General features: G+C 43.7%; 1 protein-coding gene across 4 annotated transcripts in view; it reads right to left on the reverse strand.

Moving 5' to 3' along the window:
* Positions 1-2,269: 2,269 nt before the first annotated feature.
* Positions 2,270-13,497, reverse strand: part of fbxw7 (F-box and WD repeat domain containing 7) — a 265,796-nt gene continuing 254,568 nt past the window's right edge. For all 4 annotated transcript variants that reach the window (XM_084084724.1, XM_084084726.1, XM_084084725.1 and 1 more), the window contains 2 exons: positions 10,793-11,003; positions 2,270-5,599 (listed from right to left, as the gene is read on the reverse strand). In XM_084084724.1, the coding sequence (XP_083940850.1) occupies positions 5,331-5,599; positions 10,793-11,003 (480 nt within the window). In that variant the 3' untranslated portion in view covers positions 2,270-5,330. The remainder of the gene's footprint in view (positions 5,600-10,792; positions 11,004-13,497) is intronic.

Here is a 13,497-nt window from a genome sequence, read left to right on the forward strand (position 1 = left end):
AAAAAAATTCTATTAACTTCTTTACACCTGCGATGTGACAATAAAGATGATTCTGAGAGCTTGTAAATTTCCGGTGTGTGACACCCGTTGTACCGGCGAGCACATATTGGCCGTAATGGTTGTTGCCAACACAAGCTGTCACATAATGGTTTGAGTCTAGACAGAGCAGTGGTTACCAAACGTTTCAGCTTGTAGATTGGCTTTTTTCACTAGTTTGGGTCCCGGGGAGACATCACATTTCTCTTTTGGGACAGAAGAGAAATTCTGCACTGTGCAGAACAGCTCCCATGGTGCTTTGGGAGTCATCGGGAGCTACTCTGCAGTTTATTTCTCTCTTCATTTATTTCTTTTGTCCTCCTGCACCTGCCCTACATTTGTTGGATGTGCGTGTTTGTTTGTTACAATTTTGACAAAAGGTGTTCCTCAGGTGTCAATATTGGGCCCAGTCCTGTCCACCATTTACATTGTCTAAACTTTAAAAGGCAGAAATGCTCCCCTTGGAGCCAAAGTGGGTCCAGGGACCCTCAGGGTTACTTGAGGAATTAAAAGCGTTTGAGAACCACTGAATTAGATGTATCATTATAGGGTACAATTATGGTACCAATCATTGTGTCCTGTGTAGAATAGTTAGATGGCCATTTGGCTCTGTATTGGACCGTGTTCATCCAGTCATCTGTAAAGGCTCTCGTATAACCTTCAGTATGTTTGTTACAACCTTGACAAAAGGCATTCCTCAGGTGTGAGTCCTAAGTCCAGTCCTGTTCACTATTTACTTACATTACACTGTCAAAAATGTTAATGGCAGAATGTTCACCATATATATTCACCTGTGCCGTTTTTCCCACTTCTTGCCCTGAGCTGAAACAAACCTGCAACACGGCATGAAACCTACAGTAGTGTCTCTACTCTGGGGCAAAGGTTTTTGCTCGGGCTTATAGATCTGCTATTTTCACTTTAGTTTTTTAATAGTCGTTCATTAACGCATTAAGACCTGGAACGCATCTGTGTCATTTTTTCATTTGAGCGAAAAATAATTATTTTACAGATCTACAGTAGTAGATCTAGCCTGGTAAACCCTCCCTCCGGAAATCTCATTTCCATTTGATTCCAGGAGTGAGTCTGGCCTGATTGCCCATTGTGGGAGTTTCTAGCGGAATTACAAACTAACCGAGCCAATCAGCGTCCTCGCTCATTGTTTTGTGATTGACAGCGGGGGTAGGCCAATCAGGTGGAACCAGAGTGGTTCACACGTCATTAATCAATACACCTTTCATACAAGCTGCTCATTAACATCGAAGACAAACCAATTACTCCTGGTGATAATCACTGCAGCCTAAAGTGGCCTAATTGGACATCAAAGGGCCACTTGGACATCAAAGCTACATTACTCCCGCCCAGCTCCAGCCCACAGCCAAATTGCCCACATAGGTCTGCAGGCCAGACTCACTCCTGAAATAAAATACAATTGAGATTTCTGGAGGGAGGGTTTACCAGGCTATAGTAGATCTGCTATTTTTGAAAAATCGTGAAAATGCGTGCAAATCTTTGAATATATATATTCTTTTAAAGGAAACATTAACTCAAATCTTTGCTTCTGGGGGTGCCTGGAACAAAATATTTTGAGATGGGGGTCCGCGGCCAAATTCATATCATTTTGGGGGTCCTTGACATGAAAAGGTTTGAAAACCACTGATATAGAAACATATGTTTTTCAGAAAACCGATTTAGAAGACATTTTACAGAATCGGAGCCTCAGGCCTCAATGGGTTAATTGTAATCGAAGACAAAGTTTGAAATAATGGTGATATTAATTTTAAGTCACCTCGCCCAGTCCTAGCACCAATCATTGTGTCCTGTGTAGAAAAGTTGGATGGCCATCTGGCTGTGAAATTAGAGCTGAGCATCTTCAACCAGTCATCTGTAAAGCCCTCACACATTGCCTGCTTCACTTCTAATCATAAAGGAATTACATTATGATGCACCTCCAAGAATTTATAGTATTTCAGGTTAACCACTTTCAACTCCAAAAAAATAGTGAAACCAGCCAATCTACAATATCACGAGTCGTGATGTGACGCACTGTGAGTTTATAGATTGTCTATTTCCTCAAGTATTAAGTGTTTTTAAACACTTTTTGCCCCTCAACACCTGAATGCACTACGTAGTAAAACTGTAACTTGACTCCGTTTTAGTTCACCGACTTCATCTGTTATATTTGAGTGTTTCATCATTGAGAATTGTGGCATAAAACGTTCCAAGTATTCCTTCATGGATGTAATAAACCAAATAATTAGCTTTATTGAACACAGAGAGACACCTTCACACAAGTAACAAAAAAACAAAAACAAAAAAATAAACTGACAACCGAAATGCTTGAAATGAAAAAAAGAAAAACCCACATTTTATTGCACTTAAGTTATAAGAAAATAAAAATTCTAAGTGAATCAAACAAAGACACAATCCCTTTAAAGGAGTTTTTTTTTTTCTGTCCGTTTTTTTCTTTTCCTCTGGTCTTTATCGCCAGGCAGTTGTACATGAACTGAAAAAATAAAACACCTGCAACGGTATCTGATTTCTTAAACCAGACCATAAATTAAACAGGAGGGGTGGGAGGAAAAAACAACCAACGAGAGAGGAGATAAGAGCGAGATTGTTTTGTCTTTTTCATGTTTTTTTTTTTTCTTCTTTTTTTTTTGTTTGTTTTTTTCATCTTTTAATATACAGTGTTACACCACTTTCACAGTTCGGCTTGAGTTGTTGTGACTCTTGGGGAGATTGAGACGCGATATTTTGGCTACAACGGTTCTGTTTTACCGTCTCCTCGCGTCGGGACGGGTTTCCCCGTTCGCTAACCGCGATGATGAGACCGCTAACCAATGGGGAGCAATCGCCTCGTGCCGCGCTCATCGGCAACTTTTTTTTTTTTAAACGGCAAAAACACACGTTAATACTTGTAGCGCTAACACTCCTGGCGCTCTACTGTACTGCACTTGTCAGATGTTGGATGTTTTGTTTGATGGTGTCCGCTCTCGTTTCACACTTTTTGCTTCGTTTTTGTCTAAAACGGGACCACAGCCGCGCCTGGACATGACACTTGCCGTCACGGGGACTTTGTTAAACGTCAACAGCTGTCCATTTGCTTTCAATCGCCAGTCGGTCCGCACAGCATTTTGTACATTTCCCCAAAGAACAGGCTGAAAAGAGCTTTGTCCCAAGGAATGTGTTTACAATTTGCCCGTTTCACATGCTAACATACACACACTCACACTCACACTCACACGCACACACACACACACACACGGACAAACGGAGTACATCCCCTCATCTCGTCAGCATCTGTCGGACACTCTCCCTCCTCTCCGCCTCGTAGAGGCACGTTTGGCTCAAGTTTCAGTGGCAAAAAAACGACAATAAAACAAAACAGAAAACAGAAACTAAAAAAAAAAAAAAAAAAGGTTGGATGTTATCTTTTGTCACGTTTTCTCTTTTGTGTCTCTGCGTGTCTCTCTCTTTAAAAAGTCCAAACTTTATAGAGTTCAATTTGGAATTTTTTCTGTCTGGGACTAAAACGTCACAGCAAATAAAAGTTCCATCTCTTTTTTCTTTTCTTTTTTTTTTGTTTCCATTCATCTAGCAGCATAAATACAGTTTGGCCACTGGGAGTGGGAGGGGTCAGGGGTGGGGAGGGTAGTGGGAAACGGGGGGGAGTGGGGTGGGGGTGGGGGGGGGTATTCCACGGTGCTTTCGAGTGAGAGCACATGTTGACTTCCCCCTCAGCACGGCGCCCCACGACAACTCGACTGTTTGAAAAATCCTGGACAGCATTTTTATAGGTTTGTGAGGAGGCAGTGCTCCGACCAGCTATGAAGAAAAACACAAAGAAAGGACGAGGAAAGAACAGAACTAAAAAAAAGAAAGAAAAAAAAGACAAGAAGCCAAAAGAAACAAAAACAAACAGGTGGTGGAGAGACACTTTGAAAAGCAAAACCTAAAAACCTCACAGGTTGCTAATACTGGGATCCGTTGCGGTTGGCAACGGTACGCGATAAAAATAGAAACAGACTGAACTTTTTCTTATGACAAACAGAACGTTCAAAAGGAACTGAAAATTCACAGCTGAGTGTTTGGGTGACATAGTGAGGAGAGAAAACAAAACAAAACAAAGAGTCAAAACTAGTAAGGAAAACCCAAGAGTGGAGAATGCCTTGATTTATCCTCGGTAGCTGCGCACGGCGCGCCGAGTGACGAACATAGCCGAGCTATAAGCTCACAACGCGTCGCCATTGCGGCGCGTTGTGAGCTTGTAGGTCGGCTGTTTTCGTCGCGTCACGTCGGTGCACGACTAACTTTATAACAGCAGGAAACGGAACCGGAGTGACAAGTTGAGAGCCTGACCCCCCCCTCCCCACGACTCCCCCCTCTCCTTCTACATTGAGCAGCTCTGTGGTCTAGCTAAAAAAAAAAAAAAAACCTGTGAGAGAACTTCACCTCCCACAATGCACCTCTCATCTACTACAAATACGCTCCTCCCCGCTTTCGTTCTCCTTAACGTTGCTTCACCAAGGTTTTAACGGTTGGCTTGTTTTTTTTTGAGTGTGAAGGTGTTGTGTGGTTGGATGGAGGGTGGGGTGGGTGGGGAAAGGGGTATGGTGGTGGTGGTGGTGGTGGTGGTGGTGGGGGTAAAAAATAATATACTGTATCTTTATACATGTCAACATGTCGAGCGCCAGGCTTGAGTCAACAAGTCTCTGTTGAAAGCCGCTCCGTCACTCCCCCGGGGGCAGAAGGGTTTTTCGGCCTCGTTGGAAACGGACGAGTGGGGGGTCCTTTGTCTTCCCTCCTCCTCCCTTCTTTCGCTTTCCTTCCCGAGCCGACCAGATGAGGGGGAGGAGGAGAAGGAGGAGGAGGAGGTGACGGCGGACCAGGCGTTAGCCGCGCCCCCCCCCCCCCACCCACCCACCCTTGCGTTTCATTTCATTTCTAGCCCAACCCCCCCCCGTTTCTGGCTCCGCCTCCTACGGGCGGGGGAGGGATCAGAGGGGGGTTAGGGTCAGGTGGGCGGGGCTCTTGTCAGTAACGCCCCCCAGCGGGGGGGGGGGAGGAGGGGGGACGGGGGCAGTGGGGGGTGGATGCCGATGGGAGGTCGTGGGGGGGGACAGGACAGGGCCGTAGGTGGGGTTGGTGGTGGTGGTGGTAGCCTGTAGCGCTGGGTGAAGGGGTTTATCGGACCCCCTACGGCTCTCTACGTTTTTCTACAACATCCCCCTCTCGCACGCATCCTCCCCCCGTCTTTCTCTCTCTCTCTCTCTCTCCTCTCTCTCTGCCCCTTTTCACTTCATGTCCACGTCAAAGTCCAGCACCAGCAGCTTGGTCTCCTCCGTGCCGTTGCGGCTCCCCACGGCGCACACCAGCTTGGTGTTGGAGGCGCGGATGCGCCACACCACGCCGCCGCTGCCGCCGCTCTCCAGCGTGACCAGGTTGCGGATGAACTCGCCCGTCTTCAGGTCCCACAGCTTGACCGTGCCGTCGTCCGAGCTGGTGATGACGAAGTTCTTGTTGAACTGGAGGCACGTCACCGCGCTCTGGTGCTTGTGGGGACCTGGAGAGAGAGAGACAGAGACACACATACACGCTTGTATTACTTGTGAGGACATCGACGATTTGTGACAGTGGTTTTATGAATGCCATTCGTTAGAAAAATGGAATGAAATCAACCATCTACAAACTCACAATGTTGTGAGCTTGTACATCGGCTGTTTTCGGTGTGCAACAAGTATAAATCAGGCATAACTCCAACCCTAACCCCTCCAAACTCATAAACTCCAACCCTAACCAAACATTAAATGGCCATTTCTAACCCCCCTATCTTTTCTTAACTGCAACTCAAAACAATATTTTTTTTAACCATAAAACTATCGTTTCTCTTATGAGGACCAGGAAAATTGGCTTTGCAATGTCTATTTCTCTACTATAGTTGTGTGTGTGTAGCACACACACACACACACACACACACACACGCAATGATTTGTGTACTGTATTTGCTCGGTGATGAAAAGAAAACAGAGAGAAGAGAAGTCATCAGAAGTACAAACACGGAGGGAAGTAAGAGATAAAAGAAACAATGTGGATTACTTTAGGGGGCTTTTTTTTGTTGTTGTCTAGTTCATTGGAAACTGTATGAAGACATTTATATTGATCACAGTTGTCTGTATATATATCTCTGCTGGACCACAATGGTAATACGCTGTCGAGCTTTTCCTTTTTTTTAATCCTTTTGACAGATAAGTATGTACAAATACTAATGTTCATGACTCAAGGTATATGCCTTTGTCAATGAAAAACGTCAATCAATCATGAAACCAAAAAGGAGGGCACAACCTCCTTTTTGTGTGTAAAACAGGAACTCGGGCTTGGCTCCTCCCCTTTCCTAGTCCACTTCCTCTTGAGTGCTTCTGTGTTTATTACTACTACTACCAACAACACTACATATTTAAGGTAGTGGCTCTGACAGTCTTGAGACTAGTTGCCTTCCAAATCCATGGTAGTTGCTGGAATAGCAGCGAGAGAGGGACGCTAATAAACCTACGCCTAACTTTGAAAACCAATCCCGTCGCTACCCCAATATGAAGGGCCGCTCTAATGACTTTGGATTGGTTCTGCAATGCAGCTGTTTTGAACAATGAAAGCTGGGAGGTAGTAAGTACTCTTGTTGAGAGCAAAGCGTTTAGAGCGGCATTTTTCAGGCCAAGGACCCCTTAGTTGAGAGAGAGATGAAGCAGGGACCCCCCACTACATATTGTATACAATTGTGTTGCAGAATTGATCATAGATTTCATAGACTTGTTTGACAGCACTGTCATCAGTGTGTTGGATGTTGGATTCATGTGTATTTTCAGACATTTAACCACTTGAACGTCAATACTTATTTCCCCTCCTCTACACCAAACCTATAGCCAAGCTTGTAGATCTGCTATTTTTTGGCAAATGTGCCACTCAGAATAAGGATGCTATGTTCAAGTGGTGAATGTAAAATACATTATCCTATCACACAAAGTCCCCCCCCCCTCCCCGTAGTAAATCTGAGGACCCCCTGTTGACGAACCCTGGTTTAGAGACAGTCGTGTGAGTCTAATGAAAACGTATCCCTTCAAAACAAACACGAAGAAGGAGTTGACAGGTTTAGCAGCCTGTAGATGTGTTAGCTTGAGGGCACACCGTCTGCAGGGAGAAAAACCCCCCTCCTGGAGGACAAACACAAGGTAGTGGTGTGTGTGTGTGCTTGTGCCAGCGTGTCATCCAAGCATTATGTGGGCATCAAACTATTTGACTAGGAGACAGCTACATATATCCCTCTTAAGGTTGGAGTTATACTCTGTCACACAAAAATTCTATTTTTTTTCCTCCCCAGCTGAAGATCCGTCATGTTTGCCAAATGGATAGTGTGACAATGTATTACCGGGCATGTAAAGACAATGAGATAAATCTCTTCTTATTTACTTGCTGGCTACAGATGAAGCAGAGAATTTCACCAGTGAGAGATAAAGGTTAAGAGGTTCCACTATAGATACCAGACTGTAGTGTTTGTTTGTGTGTGTACACAGTTATATAATATGTATGAATGTTGTTGCACACACACACACGCGAGTTGACCGGAGCCGTCCCTAATGAAATGAAATGAACTAATCTAAACTGAATCAATTATCGTCTACTGTACAAACACAAACACTACCAACTGTTGGCACAACTCCGGCTGTTTTTTATTTATTTTTTACAGCAGTTGCCATGGTAGCCATCGCATACAGAGCTAAATGATTTCTTTCCTACTTTCCAAACCCATTTTAACCCATTAAGACCTGGAACGCATCTATGTCACTGGCTATTAAAAAATAGCAGATATACAAGCTCATAGCGCGGCACCGAGTGCCGCGCTATGAGCTTGTAGATCTGCTATTTTTGAAAAATTGTGAAAATTATTTTTTAATATTTTTTTCCAATTTTTTTTTAGGATTTAGAATTTTTTTAGACGTGGCCTCAGGTCTTAATGGGTTAACGGAAGGAAAAAAATAAATACTATTTTTTTCCCCCTCTGAGCCTTTACACGGGGCGAGCGAGCTTTCTCCGCTCGCTCTCTCTCTCTCTCTCTCTCTCTCTCTCTCCAGCTAGTTCAAAGGCTGTGGTATTACAGTGCGGAAGTGCGGAGCGCTGATTTCACTAAGCACATGACATGACATGGCCGCTCTTGCCTCACCCATCCCCTCTCCTCTCTCTCGCTCTCTCTGTCATCGTTATTTCCACAACAAAGCCATCCTGTGCCATCATTACCTCTTCCTTGTGACTGGCTGCGTTGACAAGCGGGGGCCTTGTTGTGTCGGAACCCATTGTCTCGTCTTAGAAAAACACACTAATTAATTGCGTCAACTGCCCACTGACCCCAATTGGGTGACCTACAAACATCTACAGGCCCTTTGTAGAAGACACTTGTTTCTCAACGTCGGGTCCAAATGGAGTTAAATTAACACTGAGAACATCGATAAACTTAAGCCGTGTCAAATTAGGTATTTTGACGTTTTGGGTATTAAGACTAGTAGGTATTTAGGTTTTTAGTTTAAAACGTATGGTATTATTAAAATATTTTTTTGTACGTGTTTGTTATGTTTGTTATTGAAGTGTTTTATGTGGGGACTGTGGATGGAAATGAAGATTCTAGTTCATGTTCGGTTGATTGAATTCCCGTGCATGTATTGAATGTTCATTAATGTGTATTGTTCTGTCTAAACAAAGAAAGAAAGAATGTCACACTGTAGATTGGGGTCCCAGAGATTGAATTTTTTTTTTGAAAAAATGAAGGTTCAGGATCGCTGCTTTAAACAAACCCCCCCCCCCCCCCCCCCCCCCCTCCAGGACACATACAAATTTTCATTGTACCAACCACAGCCCCTTGTTATAGCCCCCTATCTAACAAGGCAGACAGCATCCTCCCCCACCCCCTAAAGTCTCATCCTCAATCTCTCCATCTCTGTCCGTGTCCTCACAGAAGGCATCCCTTTGTTCTGCAACAGTGATCTGTTGTTGAATATAGAACCAACGCACAGGCCTGGCACACAATGAAATCCATCGTTCATTTAACTCCAGAGAGCAGCGCAAAAACGGAACCAAATAAATGGACCCTCGCGGTAGGGGGGCTGGGGCAGATACCACTTCAAATTCATGTCACGATTATTTCAAACTTTCGCGTTTCTTCAAACGTTTACGATTAATGAATGATTGTTTTATTAAAGAAATTGCACTGCCCTCATCATAGTTCTATGTACAGGGTCTGTTCTGTAAATATTAGAGGCTCACTATTACTAGGTTATGTGGTTAACCGGACAAATTAGTCGAGTATAACATTTTATTAAATTAAATAAAAACAACATGAGCTAGATTAAATTAAAGAGGTTCTAAACGTCGGTTTCTCATACATTTTCCGTTAATTGCCCAGGCCTACCATTCGGGTCCATTTGGCTCTTTTTGCACGCTCTCGCAAGTTCAATAAACGGAGGATTTTATTTTATTTTTTAAGTGCAGAAGAGGGTTGTCTGTGCTGTGCACGCTGCTGAGGCAGCTATTCAACCCTGGGATTTCAGTCTCTTTTTTTGCCTTTCTATGGGGACACCAGCGCTGCTAATGGAGGAGAGACTATTAAACATTAGGCTCTATCTGAAACAAAGGGCCCACACTATGTGTTTGGGTCCATTAAGTCCATTAAAAGTCTGTGTTTTCAATAGAGGAAGCTGAGCTGGGCTTTTGTTATGGGTTGTGTTGGTACACGATTTCAGCGGTTCATTGGGGATATTAACTTTTTTTTCCCTGTAGCCTATACAGTACTTAACTGTAAAGTGAGAATGGAACAGTACATTTGCAATGGTGATTTCACATTACCACAAGGGCCTCTGTCCAGTTTAATGCAAATTTGGTTTATTTGCACTGTATAAAAACACAGAAAGAAGGTGAGCGGTGAATGTGATAAAGTGATTACATACTGTATATTAATTGAATATATTGATTCATTTAATGCATTGATTAATTTGCAAAAGCTACAAAAACGAGGTCTTTATAAGTATGTGTCTCCTCAAAAGGTTTAAAACTGATGGTCACCATCGCAAACCCTATTATACCATCATGCATGACCACTGCAAGAAAAATGCAGATATTCATCTGACACGTTTTAACCACTTTCAACCTGGCGTCCCTTTCTCGGGCAGGTCTTTATAGAAATTATAGTAGATGAGTTCACTATATAGTCCTCTACATAGAACTCTCTACAATGGGTTTAGTGCAGGGGTCTTCAACAAGGGGTTCGTGACCCCTAGGGGGTCCTCAGAGTCACTACAGGGGGTCCGGCAAATCTTTGTGTGGTAGGTAAAATTATAGCCGAAAACAGCAGATCTACAAGCTGTGAGCGTGTAGATCGGCTATCTTCGGAGAGTTGGCGTAGAGGGAAAAAGAGCAAAGCCAACGGTCAAGTTGGCTAAATATTGGGGGTTTAAGAGGTTAACTATCTGAAAATACACATTAGCATGAATCCAATTAGCTCTTTCTCAGCTAAGGGGTGTTTGGGCCGAAAAACGGTGAAGACCCCTGGTCTAGTGACTGGGTGAATCATTTGGAACAGACAGACAGACAGACAGACAGACACCCTGTCTTCTATCTCTTTCCCTTTCTCTATCCTCCCTATTTTCCCACTGCTTTAAACACCTGTAAACCCTGTGATGTGCTTCTGATCCAGACAGAAAAAGGTCCTCTCTCTTACCTTGCAGCGTCTGCAGGCACTGGCCCGTCTTGATGTCCCAGATCTTGACGGTGGAGTCGGCGTTGCCCGACACCAGGATGTTGTCCTTGAGCTCCATGCCGCTGGTCAGAGACTGGTGGCCGGTCAGCGTGTGGATGCAGTTCCCCGTCTCCACGTCCCACACCCGTATGGACGTGTCCAACGAGCCGCTCACCACGTGGATCCCATCGAACTGGGAGGAAGATTGGGGAGGAGGAAGGGGCGTTCGTTCCGTTAGATCACAGTTTGTTCTCAAACTTTTTCGTGTCAAGGATCTCCAAAGTGTTACGTATTTGGCCACGGACCCCCCCCCCCCCCCCCCCCATCTGAAAATGTTTGCCAGGGACCCCCAGAAGAGAACATTTGTGTTAAAAAATCAAATACATGCAAAACTTTTTTTTTAACCCATTAAGACCTAAGGCCGATTAAAAAAATGTTTTATAAGTCCTAAGGCTTCAAAATATATATATATATTCAAAGATTTGCACAAATCTTCACGATTTTACAAAAATAGCAGATCTACAAGCTCGTAGCGCGGCACCGAGTGCCGCGCTATGAGCTTGTATATCTGCTATTTTTGAATAGCCTAAAGAAATCTAAAAGTGACACAGATGCGTTCCCGGTCTTAATGGGTTAAATATTCAAAAATAGCAGATGTACGAGAACGTTCTTGTTTTAGGTTTTAGTCATCGTAGCTTAGTTTTTATTTCGTTTTCGTCAGTGAAAAAAGGTAGTCGACGATCATTTTTCCATCATAGTTTTAGTCGACGAAATCAACACTGATCTAACATCAATTCCACCAGGTGAAGTGGCAATGATATTCAAATCTGCAAGGGAGCCATGGCCAAGACAGCAATCAGGCAGGGATTGTAACACAAACAATAAAACACAAAAGCAACTTTTAAAATCATCCAAAGGTATTAACGGCTTCAGTTTAATGACATTCCGGAGCATGGAGCATACAAACTAACAGCCATCCTCCCAAATTATGTGGACGGACCGGGGACGGTAAAAGATGATGTTTTGTTTTCATTCAGAGCACCCGCTGTATTTTAAAACACTCATGTTTATGTAGGCATGTGAAAAGTGCGCTTTATCAATCGAGACCGATAATTACAACCGCAGTTACGGTCCCAAACGTAATCAGTTTTCTCCATTCAAGCGCAGCTGTGCTGCTCCGTTCGATGCGTGGCGCTTTGATTTCATTTGCTATTCAGATGGACTGTACTGTCAGACTCTAAACAAACTGAATCGTGTTCATTTGTACTATCGACCAAAGAGGAGACTTGTATCTAGAGCACCATGAACCCGTTTACTTTTTTTCAATTGTACTTGCACTAATGTACAGAAATAACTAATGTGCAACTATCGATGATCTCCTTAGCGATTATTCTATTGCTCACAACACATTATGAAGTGACGTGTTGCGAGCTCGTAGAAATATGGTTAGTTTAAAGGACTTTGATTAACTGTCGTACCCCTAGCCCACAGTGTTTCTGTATATACAAGAACGTAACTACAAAAGGAGACACAGGAAAATAAATAAAAGCATAGGGGGAAAAAACACAAGGACAATTATTATGGATTTAGTTGTTTATGGCCCTGCGCCAGCCAGGTTGGCAAGGCAACTACCTTCGCACAAGCAATGGCATCCTTAAGGTACACACACAGAGTGAGTGCTTTATGAAGAGCCATTTGAAGCCACTGGGGTTGGCATATATTTTACATTGATGACGTGCTGGACAGTGTGGATGTGAGGCCCTGCTATTTCATACCCAAATTACAAAGACGGATGGCCTGCAGGAGGGACTATGATTTAAACCTGCTGGGAGCGTGGATGTTCTTTTAAAATGCGATCTTTATTTAACTGGGTGATCCCAACCCAGTCGAACAAAGCTCTTTATCGATGGAGACGGAATCGAGCAACACACAACGACGTACGAAAGACATGGGGTCCGGGGACCTCCAGGGGTTCTTGAGGGGCTTCCAGGGGGTCCCCAGCGAAAATGTGCTAATATAGCATAAAAGCCTATTCAACCACTTTAAACCTTTACACCGACTTTTTGAAAATAGCCCACGACCCGTTGTGAGCTTGTAGATCTGCCATTTAAAAAAAAAACATGAATTTATTTTCATTTTAACACAAATATTGTATGGGGGTCCCTGGCACAAAATATTTTCAGATGGGGGTCCACGGACAAAATACATATTCATTTGCGGGTTCTTGAAATGAAAACGTCTGAGAAACACTGCAAAAGACCATCGCAAAACAATACACGACCACACAAAAGGGAAGGGCATAGCCACAAGTTGGCCCCGAAAATGCTTGAGAAGGCAGCAGCCGGTTCAGTGCGTACAGTAAAAAAAGAAAAACTGTTCAAAAGACAGACACAGGAGTGTTTTGTGTTTGTTGGGAAAAACAGCTGAATAGAGCCAGCTGTTGTTCCCAACAACAACAACCCCATCAAAACCGGGACTGAATCTCATTTAGATTATGTTACTTTTTTTTTAAAAGGGACAGTGGGCAGTCTGCCCGGCTCATTTGTCAAGGAGTCAGACTTGAGCGAGAACCGGACTGAGCTGAAATGGACACGGTGACAGGATCGGCAGCTTCCACACGGGGGGCTAACACGCTGCACTTTCAAAAGACACAAACTTGGTGAAAACAAGAGGTCTACGAGCTCACA

The sequence above is a fragment of the Gymnoscopelus microlampas genome (assembly GCF_963454915.1).
Source record: "Gymnoscopelus microlampas genome assembly, chromosome: 2".
NCBI classification, from domain to species: Eukaryota; Metazoa; Chordata; class Actinopteri; order Myctophiformes; family Myctophidae; genus Gymnoscopelus; species Gymnoscopelus microlampas.